Below are 25,852 nucleotides of genomic sequence, written 5' to 3' on the forward strand. Positions count from 1 at the left end.
CCTGGTGGTTTGTTCAGAGTGGAAATATGCCCACTGGCCCCAGAGGTCTCACTTGATGGAAATTGTTCCAGGCAGGACGCAGTGGCAGGCCCGGTGCGAGGAAGCCGGGTGCTGCACCAGGCTTGGCCACTTCCTCTGCAGCCTCAGGCCAGACACTTAACCTCGGGGAACTCAGGGTTGTCTTATGTACAAGGGGGATCGTAATCCCCGCTCTGCCCACCTCCTGGGCAGCTGTGTGGCCCAGAGGTGATATCGGATGTGACAGCATTTTGTAAACTGGAACGCTCTGGGTGGATGGCAAGGATTATCACTAATCCTTCTCTGGCAGCCAGCATCGGTCAGCAGTGCTCTGGCATGGTGCCCCCGTGTCGGCCACATGCATCCTGCTCTGCTGTCTGGCCTCTGGGTCCTCAGACCTCAGGGCCTCCATGTGCAGGACAATACACACCGCTAGGAGACTGAGTAAGAAGAGAGCTACAGCTTCCGCTCCTCTGGCCTCAAGCTCATCTCCCATCCTGGGCTTGAGAGGCAGGGGGGTCGTGAGTTAGGAACCTGCACTCTGAGAGCCCATTTATTCATTTAACCGTGTTTATTTATTGAGCACCAGCTAAGTGCCTGGAGCTGGGAACATGGAACCCAATAAAACAAGTCCCTGCCCTGCAGAGCCTATACTTTAGTAAGGGAGACAGGTAACAAACACATAAATGTGTGTGTGTGTGATCCTTTGAGGTAGATAAGAAAGCAGGTTAGGCCCCAAGTGGGGAGCAGCAGCAAGCAGGTTGACATGGTGGCACAGAGCAGGCAAGGAGGGTAGCCAGGGAGGTCAGGGTCCCGGGGCCCTGTTGGCCACAGGGAGCACCTGGGCTTTGACTCACTGGGACAGGAGCCCTTGGGGGATTTTGAGCAGGGGGTGGGGGCATCTGACTTACATTTTAAAGGCCTCAGTGAAGAATGTACATGGAAAACGGGCTACAAGAGCAAGTATGGAGACAAGGAGAGCATAGCAAAGGCTGCTGCTTTGACCCTGGGGAGAGATGGAGGCGGTGTGGATTGGGTGTCAGCACTGAGAAAGGTCAGGTTCTGAATCTCTTCAAAGTAGAACCAAAAGGGACTTCCCTGGTGGCCCAGTGGCTAAGACCCCGCATTCCCAACTTTGTAGGGGGCCCGAGTTTGATCCCTGAACAGGGAACTAAGATCTCACATGCCACAGCTAAAACCTGGCACAGCCATAAATAGATAAATATTCTTAAAAAAATTTTAAAGTAGAGTCGAGAGGAGTCGCTGATGGGTTGGCTGGAGTAAGAAGAAGGAACAGCAAGGATTTAGCCTGAGCAGCTGGGGAAGTGGAGCCACTCTTTCTCCCATGTTGGGCAGACTGCAGACAAGAGGGTTATGGGCATGGAAATGAGGAATCTGGTTTTGTGTGTTTTGCTCAAGTTTGAAGAGCCTGTTAAGCAGAAGATTCCTGAATCTGGAGTTCAGGGAGCGGTGGGCGTAGGAGTTGAAGTTTTGGAGGTTATCATCAGCACATGGGGGGGTGTTCAAATCCAGGAAACTGAGGTCAGTGTGGACAGAAGAGGAGTCGGAAGACTGGGCCGGGCTGCAGGCAACTGGAAGGCAGTGGGGTCCAACAGACGACATGAGGACCAGCTGTGAGCGGGGAGCCAGGATGTCTGGTCCTGAAAGCTGATGAGAGTGTTTCAGGAAGGAGGGGGTGAGCAGCGGTGTCTAAAGCTGCTGAGAGGTTGAACAAGCTCAGAACCAGGACCCGCTTTTGAATTTGGGGATGGACGTGGAGATTACTGAGAACTTTGGCAAGAGATGTTTCAGTCGTCTTTCAAGTGAGAAGGGGAGGAGAATGAGTGGTGCTGGTGGGTGCAGACCACTCTTCTCAGGAGTTTAGCTCTACTCAGGGGCAGGATGAGCTGGAGGGAGTTATGTGGGAACAGTTGTTTTTCAAGTTGGGAGACAGTCTGCTCACGGGAACCGTCCTGTAGGGACAGTCATTATTTCTTTAGTAATTGGTGGTCTGTGTCCTGTTTGGATGACCCACTTGCCTTATGGAGAGAGGACCACGTTAATGGAAAGAACACCAACTTCACCCACATGCTGAGCTGGACTAGACTTTTACTTCCCACCACTTCCGGCTGTGTGATCTCTTGAATGTGTTTCCTCAGCAGTAATGTGAGATTATAGCCCTTACCTCCTGGGATGGCTGAGAGTATCAATGAGGGAATATTCATAGAGAGCCTGGCATGATGCTTGGCACATAGGAGATACTCAACATTACAGAAAACTAATCAGCCTGATTGTGGTCTTCCAGGAGCTTTCACCTTAAGGCAGATGACCTTCACAATTTCAAAGTATGCTAAACACATAGAGACAGCAGACTGTCTCAGTGTAGCTCACGAAAGGCCAGATGTTTTCAGTGGCAACAGAACTGGAATAAGTGCATATGATTATGGTGGGTGAGTCCTCCCAGCAGCAGGAGGTGATGGCAGAGTCCAAGCTAAGACTGCTTGGCCTGTGTGTGTGACAACTGCACACAAGCAGGTCAGCATTGGGGAAGGCTGCTTGAAATGAAGCGAGAGCAGCCAACGGAGCATGAGAGGGGACGGAGGTAACTCTTCAAACTCAGGGAAGATGTGGACATGGAAGATGTCTGTCTCGGCACTCTGGGCAACTGGCAGAGCTCTCAGCAGGGGTGCCAAAGAGAGCCAGTGCTCAGGATTGTTTGGGGAAGAGAAGAGGGCACTGCCAGTCACCCTCACCCTGGGTTAGTTGTTGTTCAGTCGTTAAGTCATGTCTGACTCTTTGCAACCCCACGGACTGCAGCTCACCAGGCTCCCCTGTCCCTCACTATTTCCCAGAGCTCGCTCAAACTCAATGAGTCAGTGATGCCATCCAACCATCTCATCCCCTGTCACCTCCTTCTCCTCCTGCCTTCAATCTTTCCCAGAATCAGGGTCTTTTCAGTGAGTCAACTCTTCACATCAGGTGGCCAAAGGATTGGAGCTTCAGTAGCAGTCCTTCCAATGAATATTCAGGGTTGATTTCCTTTAGGATGGATTGGTTGGATCTCCTTGCAGTCCAAGGGAGTCTCAGGAGTCTTCTCCAGTGCCACAGTGCAAAAGCATCAATTCTTCAGCACTCAGCCTTCTTCATGGTCCAACTCTCACATCCACACATGACTACTGGAAAACCTATAGCTTTGACTGTACGGACCTTTGTCGGCAAAGTGTTGTCTCTGCTTTTTAATACACTGCCTAGGTTTGTCATAGCTTTTCTTTCAAGGAGAAAGCATCTTTTAAGTTCGTGGCTGCAGTTACTGTCCACAGTGATTTTGGAGCCCAAGAAAATAAAGTCTGTCCCTGTTTCCACTCTTCCCCCATCTATTTGCCCTGGGTTAGTCGTGGGGCACAAAAATGAGGCTGGTGGTAGGGCCAGTTGATCTTTCAGTCCTTGGAAAGGAGGCAAAGGAACGATGAGCCAAGCGCCGTGAAAGGAAATATGCAAAGAGCATGACGGATCCCAGATCAGAGCACCTGATCCTGCCGGAGCGGGCGAGACACTGGGGTGGCCACGCTGCTGGGTCACACTGGGGTGGCCGCGCTGCTAGCTGCACTGCTTTCTAGTGTGCCGCCTGGGATTCCAGGGAAAGTCAGACTCCAGGCTGGGGGGAGTTTGGCCAGCACCACCTCCTGCGCCACCAGCATTTCAGATGGTGGCTGCAGAGAAAGTGCTGGACGGCAACCAACTGAGTCAGACCCTCTTAACTGGCAGGGGGAAAGGACCAGGGGAGGTGCTCCTGTGTTTCACTGGGAGGGAGGCAGAAATGTCATCTTCACGCCCATCAGTCAGTGGTCAGCACAGATCGACCTACTAAGCACCCGCCCCGCCAGGCACTGCCAGGCAGGAAGGGGCAGTGGGTCCTCAGTCACCCAGGGTGAAGCGGGCAGCCAGCCTGCAGCCAGGGTGTGAGGGCACAAGTGGGAGATCGTCCAGGAGGGAACAGAGCATTCATTAGCCACAATTCTTCAGGCGTATTATGTTTTCCAAAAGCACTTCTCGCCCATTTTGATCCTTCTAAACCCCTCTGTGACCCAGACAGATGAATACTATTGTCTCTCTTTTTCAATTGGGGAACCAGGACCAGAGAAGCTAAAAGGGACTTGCCTAGCATCACACAGTTTTTCAATGGCAGAGATAAAGCTAGTAGTACCCCTAAGTATCTTGTAAGTGAAAGCACTTTTTAAACAGTGAAGTGTGATTCCCCAGGGAAGTTTCTAGTTAGTTCTTAATGGAGGCTGGGGTGGGTTCCTGAGCCTTGTTGCTCTCCCCACACGCCTGGGAGTTGCTGGACTGTAGGGGGCCATAGAGGTGGCAGAAGCCCTGGGTGGAGAAGCCGCGGCTGGCTAGGGAACTCTACTCCAGAAGCAGGATCTGGATTCCAAAGGGCTTTGGGACATGGGTGAGGGAAGGCCATTGGGGTAGGAGAGGATGTTTTGGTAGAACAGACTCAAGACCACAAGTAACAGAAGGGATAAGAGTTTCCAAGGGAGATGTGAGCATCATTCTGGATCTTAAAGTGGGTCTGGTCCAGTGTAGGGAGGGCTTGGGATTGGCGCGGCCCAGCCAGGGTGGAGGAGTGAGCGTCCTGGGGGCAGCTGAGTGACCCTGAGCAGCTCGCTTCCCATCTTTGATTCTCAGCTTTTCATTTTTCAGTGGAGGGCCTTGCAGTCCGTGGTCTCCAGGGCTGTGTAGCTCTGACACTCTGTGTGGCCTTGAGGATCCTAAGGCTCAGAGACCTGACTCAGGTGCTCCTCGGGATCAGAATGACTCCTGGATCCTTCTTACAGAGGAAGCCCTGCATGAGGCTGGGAGGGGGCTTCCCTGGTGGCTCAGCCGTGAAGAATCCACCTGCCTTGCAGCAGACAGAGTAGACACAGGTTCTGTCCCTGGGTCTGGAAGATTCCCTGGAGGAGGAAATGTCAACCCACTCCAGTATTCTTGCCTGGAAAATCCCATGGACAGAGAAGCCTGGAGGACTATAATCCATGGGGTGGCAAAGAGCTGGACATGGCTTAGCAACTTATCTGGGAAAAGCCAAGCCCAACCTGGAGAGGGCAGTCAGTCCTTTGGGAATAACTGCTGAGTGGCCGCCCCATGCAGGCAGCCTGCATTCTCTCAAACACTGGGCAGCTCTCTGGGTGATTCCATGAAGCTAATTAGAGTCCATGAATCTAATTCCATGATTTAGAGGTGAGGACACAGGCTCCACAGCCAGCCAGCTCAGGCCTGTCCCTCCCAGTGCTGCAAGAAAGGTGGGGTGTGGGCTAGACAGATCTGATAGGAAAGCACCCTGACCCCGGGCTTCCTAGCCTGGGGTAGGTCACCTCTCTCAGTCTTGGTTCCTAATCCGTGAAGCGGCGCCCACCGTGAGGGGTTGTCTACGATTAGAGAGGGATAAGGCCTAGAAACCCTCGCCCGGAGTCTCCACTCTGGGCGCCGGCAGTCCCCTGCTCCTCTACATCACCCTCTCGCCGTCCGTGGTGGAGGGATCGGAATTAGGGACTGGACTGTACCATGGCTCTAGGCCCGGCTAGCTTTGGGGGACTCGCAGGCGGCCCCAGGACAGCCAGATCCACGTGGCTCTGGACTTTCCAGCTCCGAGGACCGCGGTGGGCGGTGACGGGGTGGGGGGGAACAGTATCGGGAACCACAGGGCCAGCAGCGCCCACCGCCCCCTTGAGTGCAGGCCCCTCCCCCAGCTGGCAGCCGCGGGGCCGCGGGCCATACCAGCGCCCACGCCCGAGCGGGCGCACAGGGCGGCATTGTCTGCAGCGCCTGGCACCCTCTCGTTTGCATAGCCACGTGAAGAATGCGAGGGAGCGGGCGGGGCTGCCCCCGCGGAGGGGTTCTGGGTGGAGGGTGCCTGGAGCCCAGGGTCTGCGGCAGGACCCTGCCTTCCCCCAGCGCAGCATGGGGAAAGGCGAGTGGGACGCTGGGGTAGGAGGGGGTGCGGGGGCGGGAGCGGGGGCTGGCGGGGGCTGGCGGGAGCGGGAACAGGATTTTGACATTCCCCGGCACCCACGCCTGGCGAGCCGAACTGAACGTGAGGGGATTGCTAATGAGGTCGACGAGAGTTAAACATTCCCTTGCTCCAGAGGGCTCAGCTGGGACTGGTGAGAGGAGGGGGTGGGCGCTAGGAGGGGGCAACCTGAACCCCAGGAATGTGCAGAGGCCACTGCTCCCCCCCAGGCTGTTCTGGAGCTGGGGGCCAGGGCCTGGTGCCTCAGGCCCCAGCAGGAGTGTTAAGCTAGCCAGCAGAGGGATTAGCAGCCTGAGCAGTCTGCCCTCCTTCAGGCTGATGCCAAAGATTGGTGATATCTCCCACCTCCCTGCCAGGCTCCTGGCTGGCTGGCGGCCAGCTCTGTCCCAGCCTTCATGGGGTCCCTCTTCTGCCCCCCACCTCAGATCTCAAACAGACTCCTGTTTGAGGGAGTCTGGCCCTCCCCTGTTTTGATACACATGGCCCCAGGGACCCAGGACCTCTCTCCCCAACACCCCCTCCCCAGCCCAGTCTCTCCATAGCTGACCTCAGAACCCGCTCCAAAAGGTTCTCCTTGATGTCTAACCCTAGTCTTACCTCCTGCACATTGGAATCCCATTCTCTTTCCGTCCTACAGGCAGGGGACAGAAAACCCCAAGGCTCAGATCAACTGTGCGGTGGCAACGTCCATCATCTCAGGGCTGATGCTTGGGGTAGGAATTAGAATTTTAGGGCACTTGTATCAGCTTCTAAAGGGGTTCCCCTAGGGGAAAGGCCCTGAGAGCCAGCCCAGGTCACTCCTCCCAGCCCCTCCTTTCTCTATCCCTGGGGAGGGGAACCCACCTTGGCCACGCCCCACCCCACCCCCCACCCCCAGGGGGCTGGGCAGGAGGAGCTTTACTGGGGACCTTGCCCTGGCTTAGGCGGCTACTGTGGGCGGGCCCCTGGCCTTTCCAGCCTGGGCCTCCCCCTGCATTCTAGAGCCTGGAGCCGCTGCCTTTGCTGCTGCCACTGCAGGGCTGCCGCCTCTCCTCCTCAGCCTCTGACCACTTGCTGCACCCCACCCCCCACCCAGCTGCTCCTGTCACCTGGCCATGACCTCGGCCCCCCCAGGGATCCTGGCCCAGCCCTGAGCCCTGGAACCCCCAGTCCCCTCCCTTGGCCATGGCCAACTCCGGCCTTCAGCTCCTGGGCTACTTCCTGGCTATGGGTGGCTGGGTGGGCATCATCGCCAGCACAGCCCTGCCGCAGTGGAAGCAGTCCTCCTACGCGGGCGACGCCATCATCACCGCCGTGGGCCTCTACGAAGGACTCTGGATGTCCTGCGCCTCCCAGAGCACCGGTCAGGTGCAGTGCAAGCTTTATGACTCGCTGCTCGCCCTGGAAGGTAGGCCTCATGCCCGCTGGGATGGGGAGGCGGGAAGTGGGGGTGAGGGGCCCAGAGCAGGCTTTCCCACAGTCTGCCATCTGCCCTGGGCTGCACTCGCCAGCCCCTGCCCCCGTGCACTCGTGAAGAACCAGGTCAACCTGTCCCCTGACCGGGAACAGGGGCTCTAGGTTCTGGCAACTGTGGGTCCACATGCCAGCTCTGCCACTGTAACCTTGAAGGAGTCACTGACCCTCTATGTCCTCATCTGGAAAGGAGAGGACTAGGACTCTCGCAGGACTCTGGGAGGATCAGAGAGATGACTGCCAGCGGTCATCAACAGAGGGGCTCAGTCAAGACCCTTCCCTCTGTTTCTCCCCACACCCTCTGCAGACATACTGTGTGCACATATCTACGTGACAGTCCTGCCACGTAGACAAGTATGTGGGCCCTTGGGTGCACCTACACACACACACACACACACACACACACACACGCTGATTCAATAGATGTGAACTTGAGCAGACTCCAGGAGATGGTGAGGGACAGGGAAGCCTGGCATGCTGCAGTCCACGGGGTCTCGAAGAGTTGGACACGACTAACACATATGCACGTCCACACACAGGCACTTGAGTAGGCAGGTAGTCCTCCTCCTGAGGTGTGGGGCTGAGCCTGACAGGTTGGCTCATAAACAGACATCACTTTAGCTCTACCCTGGCTGGGAGCCCACTCACCGCCCTCTGCCCAGGGCCCCACAGGCCTGAGCCAGGCTGCTGTCACATGGCCCCCGCCACTGCAGACCAGACAGGTCATCTGGCCTCCATCAGGGACCCAGATGCCCTGAGCTGCCCCTGGACCCAGGACTGGCCCCAGCAGCAGGCATCCAGCTGCCATGGGTGACTCAAGGGGCAGAGGGAAAGCTGACCAGCGTCAGATCCCTCAGCTCCTCCTTCCGCCGGATCTGAGAGGCCCCAGGAGAAGCTGCCTCCCAACCCCACTGCCTGCAAGGCCTATGCCAGGCCCCAAAGGGAGTCACCTGGCCAGAAAGCAGCAGATGGGAGAACTCATGCCCCCCGTCACCACACACTATCCAAAAGAACCCGCAAGCGAGGGTGTGGCTCAGCTCCACACCCTGCTCTCCCACCCTCCCCATCCCCTCTCACCTACAGCAAGTAGCACCTTCAGCTTCAGCTCCAGGCCCCCCATCTTGGGCTCCGGCTCAGTCCCTCCCACTCCACTCAGGTCACATCCAGTCGGCGCGAGCCCTGATGGTGGTGGCTGTGCTCCTGGGCTTCGTGGCCATGGTCCTCAGTGTTGTCGGTATGAAGTGCACTCGGGTCGGAGACAGCAACCCCATCGCCAAGGGCCGTGTCGCCATCGCTGGGGGTGCCCTCTTCCTCCTGGCGGGTAAGTGCCCAGCTCCTCCCCCCCATCTTGACCATAGCCAGCAGCCCCATGCTGGGTGGCCATCTGGGGGCCGGAGAGAGCTGAGACCTCCCTCCCCTGTCCTTAGGCCTCTGCACTTTGACAGCCGTCTCGTGGTATGCCACCCTGGTGACCCAGGAGTTCTTCAACCCCAGCACACCTGTCAATGCCAGGTGAGTGCCGGGGCATGGCTTGAGCCATGGCTGGGCCTCCCGCTCCACCTTCTCTGAGGCCACTGGCCTTCGTCCCGCAGGGCACCTGGCGGGGAAACTAGGGACAGGCCCCAGGGGCTGTTGCTGAGAAGTTCTTTGGCGTGGGTGGCTGGGCCCTCCAACAGGGCGGGAAGCTGATGGAAGCCACCCCAAGGGGTAATGCCCTGGCTCTGGATTTAAATCACAGCTCCACACAGGCTGGCTGTGTGACTGGCAATTCCTTAATCTTTCTGTGCCTGGTTTCCTGCCCTGGAACATGCAGCTAGGACCAGGGATGCAGCTCAGTGTGATTGTGAGGGTTCTATGAGATGGTGCAAGTAAGGGCACCATCTTACTGGGTTGTTATTTCTTTTTGTTTGTTTGTTTGTTTGTTTTGGGGGGGGGGTTGTTATTTCTGTAGGAGGCACAGGGACTTGGAGCCAAAGAGATGAGGTTGGAAAAGTCTTAAGGGCAGATAGCAGAGGCCCTTGCAGCCATAGGAAGCTTTCTTTTCCCCATCTTCAGGTGGAAGGCAGGACAATCCCTCTGGCTGTGGTGTGAGAATGATGGGAAGTGGGCAAGGCCAGTAACGTTCTGTTGTAGAGGTCTGGAGCAGAGGGCTTGGGGCTGAGTGGCAGAGATATTTGGAGGCTAAAATGGTCAAGACTTGTAAGGTCAAGGTGTGGGGGCCAAATAAGGGGCTCTGTGAAGGGACTGACCCTTCCCCTTACCTCTCAGCTCTGCCAGGAGCAGAGAATGGGACAGTCTCAACCCCAGTTATCCCAACAGACCTTGAGGCCTGGGGTGGAGGGAGGATGAGGAGAGATGGCTGGGTGGTTGCAGCCTGGAAGGTTCCCTGGAGGAGGCAGCAATATGGAGAGGGGAGGAAAAGATTTCAGTAGTGAGGTTCATTCCCCGAGGCTGGCAGCTGTAACCACGAAAACCTGCCCAGCAAGAGGTAGCACAGCTCAGAGATGCCAGGCTGGCACTCACCCTGCCCCTTCAGCACTCCTCAAGGTTGCCCGAATTGCAGGCCCTGTGCTGGGTCCTGGGGACATGAACGAATCTGGTACTGTGTGCCCTCAAGGTGCTCCCCGGGGAGCCAGACCAGCAAGAAATGATCAGCCACCATGTGAGAGTCAATGCCAGGTGGCGAGCAAAGAGGAGTCAGGGAAAGCTGCCGGAGGAGGTGGCATCTGCCCTGGTCCTAGAGGCGGAGGGGACGCAGGTAGCGGGACGCTCCAGCAGGGGGCGCCTCGGGCCCTAAGGTGGGGAGACCTGGGCGCTGCAGAGGGGAAGCCGGGCTGCCCCGCCCCGCCTAGGGGTGGAGAGGCGGGAGTGCTAGGTGGAGCAGGCGGAGGAGTCTGGCCTTCTTCAGAGGGCGGTGAGAGCCCAGTGACGAGTTCCGTGGGCCAGACCATGACCAAGAGAGGTGGCTGGACTGCCCCGTTCCTCCCGTCCCTGGCGGCCTGGCGGGTACCCCCCCCCCCCACACCCCCTTGCACTGGCCAGAGGAGGAAAGGGGCCCGAGGTTACACGGAGCAGACCAGCTTGGACCTGGGTCGCTCTGAGCTGGTGGTGCTGATGTGCTGGGGCAGGGGCTGAAGAAAGGGTGTGTGTTCATCCCAACTTCCCCAGATGTGCGTTCATTCATCCCAGCTTCCCCAGAGAGCCCGAGGAGGCTTGTGAGGCCCCAGCCTCCGCTCCCCACGCCCTGCCCACCCTCTGCTCTGCCAGGCAGAGGCTGGGAGCCCCCCGGGGGAGGTCGGGGAGGGGCAGGGTCGGCACAGTCACACCTGATGGTGTCCTCCACCCCTCGCAGGTACGAGTTCGGCCCAGCCCTGTTCGTGGGCTGGGCGGCCGCCGGCCTGGCCCTGCTGGGCGGCTCCTTCCTCTGCTGCACGTGTCCGGAGCCCGAACGAGCCAACAACAGCCCGCAGCCCTACCGGCCGGGTCCCTCCGCGGCTGCCCGAGAGTACGTCTGAGCTTGCCCAGCATCTGCTGGCCCGTGCAGCACCCCGGGTGGGGCCAGGAGGGCTCAGGGGGTCCCCCAGGTCGGCTAGGGCTCTGAGCAGCTTGTCCCCAACCTAGGCACCCAGTCTGCGTCCTGAGACTCAGACCCGGACATTCAGAGAGAGGCGGGAGGCCGGCCCCAGCCCTCCTGCGCCGCTGGGGCCAGGGCCAGGGCCGGGTACAGGCAGGGACCTGTCCACACCCCAGCCAGCTGCAGTTCCTTTCCTGGCCACTTATTTACTCTCTATGCTGGGCCTGGAGGACGCAGCAATAAAGACGCCCTGGGGGTGGCCAGAGCCCATTGTCCCTCTGCCCCACGGGGCTTCTCACAACCCCAGGAAGGAAGGCCAAGATGACACTTGTCCCGGATTACACACAAGGAAGTGGGTTCAGAGAGACCAGGAGGCGTGGCCCTGCTGCCTCTGAATTCAGGTCTTGCAGTATGCCTGGAGCTGCGTGGACACACACAGATGGCTGAGCCAGGCCATGTCACTCCTGCCCCAGAAATGAGCTCCTGCTGCAGGGCTGCTGTGAATTCCACTTGCCAGTCCCTGAGTCTGGGCCTGAATCCCACAGCCCCTCTGCCCCAGCCCCACTGCCCTCTGTTCACCCCACTAATTAGCTCTCCTCTCTTTTGACTTTCAGACCAGTTGTTAAATTGTCCGCCTCCACCAAGGGCCCCCTGGGTGTGTAATGTCCAGGTCCCCAGCCTGGCTCTGCCCCGCCTTGCCACACCTAGACTATGTGCTTGATATTTTTTGGAAAGAAAAGTGAACATCCAGCTCTTGAGTGTGGTGTCATTTGATCCGTCTCTGGGCACAAAGATGGGGAGACAGGTCCAGTAAGGGTTACACAGCACATCCAAGCTGGTCAGGATCCTCCCTGACCGTCCTTAGGTTGGCACCAGCACCTCCTTGGTCAGAGACGCAGCCCTGCTGCTCTGGCTGTCCTGGAGCCCTCCTGGGAAAGGGGGTGATCCCAGGGAGACCCTCTCACTTGGTGCTGGGGCCAGAGCCGGGTGACAGGACACGAAGGAGGAGTTGGCTGCCTGGAGAAGTGCCTGAGGGAAGGACGTTAGGGCATTGCAGGAGTGTCGGAAGCTCTGCTCCCAGCCCAGTGCTGCGTCCTCTCCCATACCCACCCCTCTTGTCTCCAGTCTGCTGAGACCCCACTGTTTCTGCCCTGGAACCAGAGTAGGGAGGGGCAGCCTGAGGCTGCCTGAGTCAGCGGCTGGAGCTCTCACCTCACACAGGGCTGTGGGCAGAGCTGGAAGGACTTTAGGTCTTGAAGTACAGTTATCACCTCCTTCATACAGAAGCAAGTGTGTGCGCGGGCTTAGTCGCTCAGTCGTGTCCCACTCTTTGCTACCCTTTGGACTGCAGGCCGTCCATAGGATTTTTCAGGCAAGAATACGGGAGTGGGTTGCCATTTCCTTTTCCAATAGAAGCGAGAGTCCTCAAAGGAATATAGGGAAAATTAACCCAGACGAGCCCCTGCTGTCATACTCAGGTGTTGCCCACCTGAGACATCCTCCCGGGACCCTGGGCCTCTCTCTGGCCTCTGCCCTCTGTCTCTCCCAACCAGAAGGAGCTGACCACAGCTCTTGGAAAGAACTGTCCCTTTCCTTCCCCTGCCCTCCTCAGCCAGTTCTCTTCTGGCTTCCTCCACCACCCGTCCAGTGACATCTCCTACCCAGTCACAGATCCCAAGGACGCAGCTCAACCGTCTCCCCCTGACGTGCCTCTGAGAGGTGAAGTCAGACGAGATGACCGTCCGGCTCCAGGAGAAGGGAGGGGAGAAGCAGACGGCAGAGCTGCCGTGGGATCATCCACGGGCAGCCTGGCCTGGCGGCAGCTGCGCATACATAGGGGCACCTGAGGGGCTAGAAGGGGTAGGTGGCTGCGCCTAAATGGGTTCACCAGAGCCCTGCATCTCGAACGAGGTGAGAGGTGAACGAGAGCTACGGAAGAGCCTCTCTGGGTGCCTGACATTGTAACGTAGGGGTTCTTGGCTCTGCTCGCTCATTCAAGTCACCTGGGGAGCTGATGTCCAGCCCTCTCTGCCGCCTCCAGGCATCCCAACCTAATGGTCTTGAGGTGGCCACGTGGTGGACCTGGGCACCAGAGGTCAGCACATGAGGGCACTTCTGTGAGGCCTGAAGCTCGGGGCTGTGGCAGCCACATTTCTTGCCCCTCTGAGGCAGTCTCGAAAGGCAGGTAAAACAAGAGGCGAGAAAGACGAAAGGAAGCCCCTCTTCCTCTGCCTTTCCCGAGACCAGGCCATTCCGTGAGGCCACCACACCCTCCCAGTAAATAAATAAACCCCTTTCCGCTGAAACAGTTTTGAGTTTGACTTCTGTCACACACAGCCATGTTCAGGGACCACCAGATGCTTAGGGCTTGGTAGGCAAATGTTGGGACAGTGTGTGCTGGCTGCTTCAGGGCTGGGCTGTGCGGGGGACAAGCGCCAGGCCAGCGGGTGGCCCCACAGCTGGGCGGGAGCAAACTTCGGTGTGATCCTTTGTGAAGGGACGCCTTTTGTGCCCATAGCCGAAGATTGGACAGGTGGAGAGTCAGGTGACCGCTCACAACCCAATGGTTCCTGGCAATGGGAGGATGCCTGGGAAGAACTCAGAGTTTGCAGCTAGAAGAGTTTGGGAAGCCTAATCCCCCCAGGCCTCTTCTCTTTCAAATGTTTACATCATGGTCACCTTGTCTGCCAACCTGTGACAGGGTCAACTGTCCAGGCCCCCTGTTTCCTATCCCAGCCGCAAGGCTAGAGGACTGAGAGGAGACCCAGGTAGGTTGTGCTGTTATTATTTTACTAGCAGAGTTCTTTCAAGGATGAAATTAAGTGTTAGTTGCTCGGTTGTGTCCAACTCTTTGCAACCCCATGGACTGAAGCCATCCAGGCTCTTCTATCCATGGAATTCTCCAGTCAAGAATTACTGGAGTGGGTTGCCATTCTCTTCTCCAGGGGATCTTCCTGAGGCAGGGATCAAACCCAGGTCTCCTGCATGGCAGGCAGGTTCTTGACCATCTCAGCCATCAGAGAAGCTAAGAATGAAATTGGCAGGCCATAAAAGATGGTTTGGGGAGGGATATACCTGTGCCCTCAGCCTCGAAGGAAAGCCAGAGTACCAAGGTAACAGATGTTCAGCTGAGGGGTGTGAACCAGGTGCTGGAGTATCTGACCAGACACTCATCTATTGCCTGCATCTGAGAGTATAGATAGAACTGAGTATTAGATGATGTCAAGGAATTATGGTTAATTTTGTGTCATATGTATTATTCATCTTATGTGATAATGACACTGGTTATCATTTTTAAGCCTTGTCTGTCAGACATGCACACTGAAACAATGTAATGGCTGGATTTTCTTTAAAAATACTCTAGGAATAGAAAAGTCAGGGGCAGGGAAAATTTTTTAAATAAGATTGGTAAATGCCAGTGATACTTAGGGGTTCACTCTGTTTTTCTCTGTGTGTTTAAAAATGAAAAAAAAATCAAAATGTTAAAAATACATTTAAGTTTTGCTGGTTTGTAATTTTATATACTTCCCATTCGAATAAAGGTGATGAAGACTCTTGTCACTCAAAGCAGAGTCTTCCAGCCACAAGCATCACATCACCCCAAACCTTGTTAGAAGTGCAGAATTTCAGGCTCCACTCCACACTAGGGGAAACAGATTCAGCATTTTCAGGAGATCTCTGGGTGATTCTGGAGCATTTCAGAAAGGCAGGTGTAGGCTAGTGAGAGCTGTGTGTTGCTTCTCCTTTTCTGGATGAGAATTTCAACTGAGCTACCATTGACTAACTGGATATAATGAAAGTGGTTCAATTTAAGATTTTGTCTAGAGGTGGAAAGATTGTCAGGAACACAACTAAACCTGATCCAGGCAAAATTGGACATGAAGAATGGACAACACCCATTAGTGCTTCCTGACCATCTCTCCTCAGAGAGCACGTAAAACTAATACTTAGTTCAATTTATGAGAATATTGTAGGCAATTTTATTCTGGATACTATATAGTCTTGTTAAAAACAACAAGAAAAAAAAAAAAGAAAAAAAAAAACCAACAAGAAATGTGGAGGAAACAATCACTCTGCTGAACAGCAGAAATTAACATTATGTTGTAAATCAACTGTGAGTAAGTGAAGTTGCTCAGTCGTGTCCGACTCTTTGTGGCCCCATTGACTATACAGTCCATGGAATTCTCCTGGCCAGAATATTGGAGTGGGTATTATTAGTTCCTTCTCCAGGGTACTGTACTTCAGTAAAACTTTTTTAAAAAGAAAAAAAATGTTGAGGAAAGGGTAAACAATTCTCTTTTTTACCAATTTTACCAATTCTTTTTTTGAGCATCAGAGGACTGACTCAATGCTATGGAGTCACGGAGTCAAAACCTGAACCACTGTCTCTCCCTCTCTGTGTTGGTGGCCCATGTGGTTGCCACAAAGCTGGAGTCCTTGGTTGCTGGGTTTGGAGATTGGTTACATATAAGGGGATTGAACAAATAAGTAAATTTGTCGTTGTTTAGTCGCTCATTCATATCTGACTTGTGACCCCATGGCCTGTAGCCCTCCAGGCTCCTCTGTCCATGGGATTTCCCAGGCAAGAATGCTGGAGTGGGTTGTCGTTTCCTTCTCCAGGGGACCTTCCTGACCCAGGGACCAAACCCTCATCCTCTGCATTGCAGGAGGATTTTTTACCAATCACCTGGGAAGCCCAAATAAGTATCTACACTGGAGGTAATTGAAGCATCTTCTCACTGTCAGAGAATGGATTTACAGAGTTGGAAAGGGGGAAGACTAGAATAAATCTTGAGGTGTTGGATTGGAATTGGAGGTATGCGGATGACCGTACAGCTTTTAATATATGTAGATAAATGTAGAAATACAGTTGTATATGTACATGTGTATAATATACATACACAGAGCCTTCTGTAACCACGGCCATGGAACTGGAGATATAGAGAGCCCACTGTACTACAGTATTTTATATAAAGGACTTGAGCATTCAGGGATTTTGGTATGGTTGTGGTTGGCAGGGGAGGGGGTGGACAGGTGTGGTTCTGGAACCAATCCCCCATGAGTACTGAGGGCTGACTGTACATCCCCTAGACAGGCCAAGAAGCAATGACCCCCAAGGGCAAGCTCATATCTTGATTTCTGAATACCATGCAGAACCCCAGGGAGATTCAAGGAAAGTACAAAATAATCTTGGAGCGTCTTGTTCCAGAAAGTAAGAATGTGCTCAAGGAATGATGGAGATGTGTCTAAAGGATTCAGAAACCAGATTAAAGGGTTCCCTCTGATTTTATCTGGAACAGTTTGATCATCAAAATTCATAGTGACAGCAATGGATTTTATTTTATTTTTCAGTAATGGATTTTAACTGTGAATAAAAATAAGAATCCACTAGTTCCTAGAGATATGAATAATTAAATAAGTGGGGAAAAAGAAAAAGCTTTACAGTAAAATGGCAATACGTGTAATTTATTAACTAAGAAGTACAAAATACTTAATTTTGCAGTGATGAGCACAGCAGACATATCTTAATCAAGTGATAAGAGTTAATACCACCAGTAATGAAACAAGACAAATGTAGATGACTCCTAAGATAGAGATGGAAGCTTTGAACTCACCTATGATGAAAACAGAACCTTTCACTTCCATTTTTGAAAGATGTTTTTGCTGAGTATAGAATTCTAGGTTGACTCCTTCACCCTTTTCAGCACTTTGTAGATGTCATGCTAGTGTTTGCTAGTGTTTTCTAGCTTACATAGTTTTAAAATCAAAAGTCTGCTGTAGTTCATATTGTAGTTCCTTTGTTTCTCTCTGGCTGTTTGTCAGATTTTCTCTGTCTTTGGTTTCCTTAAATCTGACTATGATGTGCCTGGATGTATTTTTTCCTTTGTATTCACTTTGGTTCATGTTTTCTGAGTTTCCTGGATGTGTGATGTATTAACTTTCATTGACTTTGGAAAATTTGCAGCCATTATTTTTTCAAATGTTTCTTCTGCTACATTTTTCCTATGTTCAGCAGCTACTTCAGTCACATGCTGGATATTGTGTCACAGCTCTTCAATGGTCTGTTTTCCCCATGTTTTGGTTTGTACAATTTCTACGGACATATCTTTAAGATCAAGACGTTTTCCTCTGCTGTGTCATCATTTGATGAGCACATCTAAGCAGTTCTTCACTTCTGCGGATATCTTGTGCTTAGTTTGAGACCTGGAATCCAGAGTTTTTCTTAGTGCTACTGAGCTTTGGCATTCAACACTTCCTGCATGCTGGCACCAAAGGCAGTCTCTCCATGCTCTTGTTCCTTCCCCAGAAACAGCTTGCCATTGCTTGCTTTATGACACAAGGCTCATGTTGGTGGCAGAGGTTTTCTCAGTTCTGCCCCAGCCTTACTCATAGACCGGCCCTGTGCACCTGAGCATCTGACCTCTGCCTTGTGATGACAGTGGGTCTTGGGTGGGAGTTTCCTGCCCTCCCATCAGGAAGCAGATTTCTGTTTTGTATCAATTCAGGATCTTAGTAAGGAGTTTCCTATTTTTCTCTAGTGTTAGGCAGCTTTTGCTTCAACCCCAGCTCAGAGGTAGGCAACCTTGGTTTAGGACTTACTTCTTACTTAGCTTTTCATTCCTTTTTTATCTCCTAATATTTCAAATAGGATCATTATCTTCTGCTTGTTAATGCCTATCTGCTGCTTGTGAGTATTCTTAGTTATTATCTCTAAATGTCTGTTGTTTTTTTTTTCACCTTCATATCCTACCATGTATGGAATCCTAGGTTGGCAATTATTTTCTTTCAGGTCACTGAAGATATTTTTCTACTCTCAGACTATCATTTTACTATTTTCTGGCATCCATTGTTTCTGTTGAGAAATATCAGCTTAAATGTCACTCCTCTGAAAGTAACCTTTTCTTCTTCCTGTCTACTTGCAATATATTCTTTTGCCATTAAAAAAAAAGTGGTATAATTTTTGATGTGTTTAGATGTGGATTTCTTTTTAACCTCTTTGGGACTCTTGACTCTTCTGGTGTCTCTCCCTCTCCCCACCCCAGTCATTTCTGATTGAGTCTTAGTCATTATCTCTTCAATTTTCTCCTTTTTTCTTTCTTCTGTGGCTACAATTACAGACTGGTTGATTTTCTTACTATATTCTCTACCTCTTAGCTTTTCTCCTCTGTTTTCCATTGTTTATTCTCTGTATTTCATTAGAAATGATTTCCTTCATCTATCTCTCAGTTAATATTTATTTTTATTTTTTGACTGCACTGCATGGCTTGTGGGATTTTCATTCTCTGACCAGGACTGAACCCAGGCCCTCAAAAGTGAAAGCGTGGAGTCCTAATCCCTAGACCACCAGGGAATTCCCTTTTTATCTTCAGTTTTTAACTAGCTTCTGAACCTGTCTATTGATTTCTTTGGTGTATTGTATTTTTATAGTCTCAGATTCCCATCCGGTTAATTTAAAAAAATCTGCTGTCAATTTATAGTTTCTGGTTCCCTGCTTTATTAGTTTGCCAGGGATCCTATAACAGAATAATGTATGTTGGGTGGCTTAGACAATAGAAATTTATTTCCCCACATTCTTGCAGGTGTAGGTGTAGGCAGTTAGTTTCTCTCTGAACACTCCGTCTTTAGATTGTGGAAGCCTGTCCTCTTCTGGCGCCTTCGTGGTCCTTCTTTGTGTGTGTGTCTATGTCTTAATCCAGTAAACACAGTTGCTTTACATTCTACGTCTAATATTTTTGGCCTCTGGGCTACCTGTGGGTCTTTTTCCACTGTCTGCTGCTTCTACCTTCTACTAGTTCTTGTTCATGATGACTTGTCTCCTGTAGACCTAATAATCTTTGAACATATGCTTGATTTGGCATTTGTAAAACATTTGTAGAAATAATTCAAAGCCTCAGATTATATTATTTTCCACAAATAATATTTTACTTGCTTTAGCTGGGTGCCTGGGGTTGGGGAGTGGAACCAGCATTTCAGGATCACCTTTATTGAAGTCTAGGGCTTGAGATATGGGCCCCCATATGACTCCAAGTCAGGTGGCAATCTATGTGAGGGTTGGTTAATTTACTACCATGGTAACCATTCAAAGTCCTCAACTCAAAGCATGGGGTAATACACAAGGGTTCACATGCTTGCGGGCCCTCTAGCAGTTACAACTGCCTCCTCCAGGTCAGCAAACTTAAGCTTCCAGATAAGAACCCAGTCTCTGTTGTGTCTTCTAGATTTTCAAACATATCCAGGGAAAAGGAAGCCCTGAAAATCACTTACTTTTCTACACTTTCATCCTCTCCTGGACCTAGCCTAGTAGTTTGTATTTTAATCTTTAAAAGCTTAAAAAAATTACATATTTTGCCTAGTTTTTTTTTTTTTGGTGGAAATTTTGCTTTATTTCAGTTGCCAGCAACTAGGGTGGGGGTGTGGAGGTCGATTAGAGAATATAGTCAGGCTCCTGTCCATGGGATTCTCCAGGCAGTAAAACTGGATTTGGTTGCCATTTCCTTCTACAGGGGATCTTCCTGACCCAGAGGTCGAACCTATGTCTCTTAAGCATTGGCAGGTGGGTTCTTTACCACTATCATCACTTCTGTTTATACGCTGTTTTTCCATCTTTAGTCCTGTATCTTCAAACATTTGTTCTAAAAGCTGTCTAGATCTGCTACCAGGTCCTTCTCAGGGATAGTTTCTGTTGGTTTTCTTTCCTTTGATTGAGCCATATTTTCCTTTGTATGCCTTATGATTTGTTATTGTTGTCATTAAAAACTTGACATTGAAACTAATAATAATCCTAGAAATCACATTTCTGTCATCTCCAGGGTTTGCTGTATTTTTGTTTTCTTTTACTCTAGGCTGTATCTGTGCCAAGGATCAGCTTAAGGTGTATATTCAAGGTATCTTCAGGTCATTTCTGAGCTGTCTCCCCCATCCACCCCCACCATCCTGGTATGTGCGGTGACTAACTCCCCCCTCCCTCATATGTGGGTGCTTTTGATTGTCCTTTAGACTAAAATGAAGAGGGGGGAGGCACCAGCTTTTTATATTCCCTGAAAGTCCCTTCAGCTGAAGGGGATAGGCTTGCAACAATGAGGGTAGGTGAACAACAATGACTGCTATCTCTGTGTTTGCACCTCCTTGATCAGAAACAGCTGATTGACTACAATCAGAACACAATCCCAGTATTTAGGGGACAGGGTCTTTATTGCTCTTTGGCTGCTGCAAGGTATGTGCAAGGTGCTCCAGGAACAACTGCATGCCTTAGGGCTGAGCTGGGTAGTCACTGCTGAATTAAGAGCCAAAATACCCAATTAATCTCAGTTTACTGTATGTCTTCCTTGGATGTTGCAAGCCTTCAAAATAGTTTCAGTTCAGTTGCTCAGTTGTGTCCAACTCACTGTGACCCATGAATTGCAGCACACCAGGCCTCCCTGTCCATCACCAACTCCCGGAGTTTACTCAAACTCATGTCCATTGAATCGGTGATGCCATCCAGCCATCTCATCTTCTGTCATCCCCTTCTCCTCCTGCCCCCAATCCCTCCCAGCATCAGGGTCACATCAGACCAATTCTACCAGTGTACTTGTTGAGATTACGAGGACAGATTCCTGGTGCTTCACACTCGGTCATCTTCCCAGAATCCTTTCTCACCTCCTTACTTTTCTGTGATGCTTATGTTAGTCTGGGTTCTCCAAGCAGTAGACCCCCACCCTCCCCACAATAGGATTAAAATGCAAGAATTTTACTATGGAAACACCTTTAAAAAATGGGTAGGGGGCTGGGGGAGCCATCAAGCCTAAGTGAAGGAATACTGGGTTGAAGAACCATAGACTGCCATGGAGTCTAAGTCAGTGAGCTGTCAGAGGAGTTCAACATCTTCCAGGAACAGGACTGTTTTAGAAACTGCTGAGCTTACTCATTGATTGGCTCGGTAGCACTTAGAAAGCACAGTCTCAAGGCAAACATGGTGGCAGATTTCACAGCAAAGCATCTTGGGTCAGTGCAAGTCATACTCTCATGGCCACCACAATTTCAGTTTACAGTGTTCAGCTCCTGTCTAGTTGATACTTAAAATTACTATAACAACAGACTACATTTACTGAGCACTAACTGATGCTCCAATACTTTGGCCACCTGGTAACAAGAGCCAACTCACTGGAAAAGATCCTAATGCTGGCAAAGACTGAAGGCAAAAAGAGAAGGTGGGGTGGACAGGATGAGATGGTTAGATAGCATCACTGACTCAACGGACATGAATTTGACCAAACCCTGGGAGGTACTGCAGGACAGAGGAGCCTGGCCTGCTAAAAGTCCACGGGGTTGCAAATAGGGCATGACTTAGCAGCTGAACAGGACTTCCCTGGTGGCTCAGATGATAAAGCGTCTGAGAGACGGTCTGTGGGAGACCCGGGTTCAATCCCTGGGTGGGGAAGATCTCCTGGAAAAGGAAACGGCAACCCACTCCAGCATTCTTGCCTGGAAAATCCCATGGATGGAGGAGTCTGGAAGGTTATAGTCCATTGGGTCGCAAAGAGTTGGACATAACTGAGCGACTTCACTTCACTAGCAGCTGAACAACAAAACATAATGTATTCTTAGTTAATCTTCACAAGAAACTTGGGAAGTAGGTACTATTTACCTCTACTTTCATTGTGGCAGGACTGGAACTCAGGTTTTCTGACTGCAAATCACTTTTCCATCCTGGTGTCTCAAAATGATCTATGAAAACTGAATTTTATGCATAGGGTAAGTGAGACATTTGGTAGCACCACAGAATCACAAAGCTCTTCTTGTCTGGCCCCTTCTCCCCTAACCCCACATAAACATGTTTCCTCATACTAAAAAACCCTTCCTTCAAATTTGCTATCTCTGGAATGACCAGAACTCCCGGGCAGTCTTTTCATCCCAGTGTAATTGGCAATCAAATCCCTGTCACTCTCAAGAGCATCTATTTGGCTAACACATAAATTATACGGTCTAACATTACTAACTTATCTTGCCCTTCCAACGGCGGGCCTCACTTCCGCCATCCCACTTCTTCCCAACGTAGTAACAGTTACTGAGCTTTCACTCTGTACCCTTGTAGATCTTCAGATGTATCAGGGAAAAAGCAAACACAAAACACAAACAAGAATATCTGCCCTTTACTTTCTGGTGAAGAGAATATGCACTATTGATTAGCCTATGATGATACACACTATGGAGAAAAGCAGGGCAGGGAGGTTGGAAGATGTGGGCATAGACAGGCTGCTATTTTAAACAGAGTGGTCAGGGAAAGCCTTCCTAATCTTTCCCTGAAATAACAGAGGGAGAAAGGCATTTAGTTCCTGGAGGAAACAATCTTCCTGTCAAGAAGGGAAAGTGTAGAAGTCTTGATTTGGAATATGCTGGCACATTCATGTTAAAGAAATGTGAGGTTGGTGTAGACCAGAGAGAAAGCAGTAAAAGTGGGTGTGGGACACATTGTTAAGACTCCTGTAGGGTTTTGTTCAAAAGTGAGACTGAAGCTTCTGAACAGTTTTGAGCAGAGAAGTGACCCAGAGTCTGACCCAGTTTTTAAGAGGACTGGCTGGAGACAGGTGGGGCAGGAATTTGGTAGCTGAGAGCTCACCTTGCAGATACAACAATCCAAGTTGTTGTACCTTGACAAGAGGCCTGAATCCATGTGGACAGCGGTCGTGAGAAGTGGTCAGATGCTGGCTATATCAAAGACAGAATCAACAGGATTTGCAGACTCTCTGGATGTGGAGTGTTCTAAAAAGTGAGAAGTCAGGATAAACTTGAGGATTTTGGCTGGAACCTGTAAGGATGGACTGTTACTGAGAAGTGGAAGGTTGAGCATGCAGCAGCCCTTGTCGCCACTCAGCTGCTGGGTCTGGGGACACCATCACATTTCCACAAGCCTGCTCTCAACCTTTCGTCTCCTTGCCACTGAGCCCAAGGGACACTTTTCAGTCTCCCGCTTCTTGGACTGTTTGGTTTTGATGCCCACTGAACCACTTCTTGGTTCTCCATGATTCCATGATGCTCCTCTTCCTGGATTCCTCACATCTTTGGGCCTCCACTCTATTCTCCACAATCACAGCTTTCAACAGCCACGTGACGGGCGGTCAGCCCCCCAAACCTTCCCTATGGATGCTCCAGACACTGCAAATGGACCCCTCCCCTTTGTGCAGCCCATTGTAGCAAATAGCTCTTATCTTCATCACCATTCTATAATCATGCCAGATTCTTCCCTCTTCCTCATTCCACATTCAGCTTAGTCCCCTCAAACTGGCACCCCATTTCTGAGAACATCTCAAATTTGACCTTTTCCTACTGCCTTATCTATGGTCTCATCTCATCTGGACTTCTACAACAATGTTCCCTTTTTCTGTCCCAGAGTAACTTAAAGTGGTAACTATCCTATTTAAAAATCATCCAGTGGAACTCCCTGGCAGTCCAGTGGTTAGGACTCTACATTTTCACTGCTGAGGGCTCAAGCCCGATCCCTGCTCAGGGAACCAAGATCCCACAAGCTACAGCCCGCCAAAAACATACAAACATCATTCAGACCCCTTATTACCAGCTTCTCAGCCCAGACAGAAGGGCTGTACAGCTGGCTGCCCCAAGCCAGTAAGAGGTGCTAAACATCACCTGGATAGGTATTTATGCAAGATGACTTTTTATCATTTATAGCTTTTAAAGACAGCCAGCCAGACTGAAGGGATGTAAGCAGGCTCTCCAGTATCTGAGGTGCCATTCAGAGCAGGGAGAGGTGAATTCCTAACAAATGCTCCTTCCCTAGGCAAAAAGCAGCCTTCCCAGGCTTAGTGCCACTACAGAACCTCAGAAATGAGCCTGTCATGAACTATACTTGCCTGTCTACTTCTGCCAGGTGCTCAATTCCCATTCAGTGCCACTACCTTAATTTCTATTAGCTCTCCTCTACTCAGTATCGCTTCTCAAACCCCCCACTGTGCCAGACCCTGTGGATTTAGTCACCAGCTGCTTTTCTGAATGTTCTTTTAGCCTACTTCTTTCTCAGTAGACTTGTGCTGAGGACACTCTCTTTGAACCTCCTGTAGTGGCTTTCTTTTTCTAAACCCAGAGTACTGTGGTGCCCGATGGTGGGTTAATTCTATTACACCATTGCCACTTTTAAATTCAGACTTCCCTGAAGCCCATGCCTTCAAACTAAGCTCACTATCCAGCAGCATTCCCTGACACTCCAGGGCCTTCTCCACACCTACTTCTATCAACTGACCTGAGGGAATTTCAACACTCAGGGTCCTTTTGAACACCATGGTCTATTTTTGACCCCTTTACCTCCAGTACCGTCTTCCACACACAGGATCATAACCTGAACTGTCACGACCAGTGCCCCAGGTCTCCAAGCTTGTCGGTTTAAGGCCAGGACCTCATTCTTACAGCTTCCTTAAACTAGTACTTTTACTCTACCAGATCACTTTGGAACCACGTCAACTCACACTCATTCCAATCACCAAAGCAAGCTATGTGCTCTCGGTGACTTTCACTAATAAGGATACACCTCCCAGATCTGGGGATGGGGGAAGTGGATGCTGTGGACAACAGCATCAGCTTTTAACCTTGCATTCACCTGAAAAAATTTTTTATTTGGCTGTGCTGGGTCAGCTTTTCTCTAGCTGTGGTGAGTGCACGGGCGCCTCACTGCGGTGGCTCATCCTGTGACAGAGCACGGGCTCTGGAGTGTTCAGGCATCAGTCATTTCAGCATGTGAGCGTCCTAGCTGCAGTTTCCCTGCAGCACGTGGGATCCTCCCAGACCAGGGGACGAACCCACTTCCTGCACTGGCAGGCAGATTCTTTACCACTGAGCCACCAGGGAAGCCCTCTGCATTTGCTTTCAATACCTTGACTCTTTCCCTTCTGTTGGATTCAGCTGGCCAAGCTCAAGTGAAACCCAACCCTCCATCTGCTGGCAGTTCTACTTCCTTCGTATACTTATTTTCCTATTCTCCAATCTTTTTTTCTCTCCTCTAATCTCCAATCTCTCATCTTTTCTAAAACCCAAAAATGCTATTTTTTAAGAAACTGAATTTGAATAGATGGATCAACATCATTTGCTTTAACATCTTTCAATAGTTTTGCTTCCTCCCAGATATTTGGAAAATGCTACTTAGTTCTACATTTCCTTGATACTACTATCTCTCTTATTATATGAAATAAATTTTAGCTCTTTACTAATAAATTATCCATTCTTCACTACAAGCTCTTCTGGTTTGTTACCACTATCACCTATTCCTTAAGTATTACCTGACTGCCTGGGCCATCCAGAACAAGCTTCAACAGAAACGAAAAGCATCCTAACTTGACTTTACAGAACAAAACAGACAACAAACTTGATTTGACTGACTTGGCACTCAGCTCCTTGCCACCTCTGTGCTCACTGTGCTCCAGCCACAGAGGTCTTCAGGAATATGAGGTATTCAAACTGCTACAGCGAGAAAACCAGACTCACGGGTAAGCAACGAGGGTAGAGCTGTCAGAGGAAAGCACTGCGGCAGAGGACTGCTGCCAGCGCCCCTCTCTAGGCTACCCAGTCCTTGTACACAGTGAATTCATGATGTGCTGGGTGACATGAGAAAAATACACACGAGAAAAACATTGTTCTGTTTGCAACACTGGCAAAAAAACTACAACACAAAAAGCGTTCTTCCTTGCCATGGTTTTCAAAATCACATTCTTACATTATTGGGTTATATAAGCAATGTTTAAATCATTCTCCACAACATATATCCCAAATCCAGAAAAAGCATTTCAAAG

The 25,852-nt window shown here is 50.8% G+C and overlaps 1 protein-coding gene across 1 annotated transcript; it reads left to right on the forward strand.

Annotated features, from left to right (window-relative positions):
• The first annotated feature begins 5,915 nt into the window (after window positions 1-5,915).
• CLDN19 (claudin 19) lies at window positions 5,916-11,828 on the forward strand. The gene is made up of 7 exons (XM_043461667.1): window positions 5,916-6,009; window positions 6,690-6,765; window positions 7,010-7,439; window positions 8,661-8,825; window positions 8,932-9,016; window positions 10,857-11,009; window positions 11,693-11,828. Exons 3-7 carry the CDS (start codon window positions 7,217-7,219, stop codon window positions 11,739-11,741), a joined length of 675 nt encoding a protein of 224 aa, XP_043317602.1. The 5' UTR covers window positions 5,916-6,009; window positions 6,690-6,765; window positions 7,010-7,216; the 3' UTR covers window positions 11,742-11,828.
• The last annotated feature ends 14,024 nt before the right edge of the window (window positions 11,829-25,852 follow it).

This window comes from Cervus canadensis, chromosome 2, assembly GCF_019320065.1.
Source record: "Cervus canadensis isolate Bull #8, Minnesota chromosome 2, ASM1932006v1, whole genome shotgun sequence".
Classification (NCBI taxonomy): domain Eukaryota; kingdom Metazoa; phylum Chordata; class Mammalia; order Artiodactyla; family Cervidae; genus Cervus; species Cervus canadensis.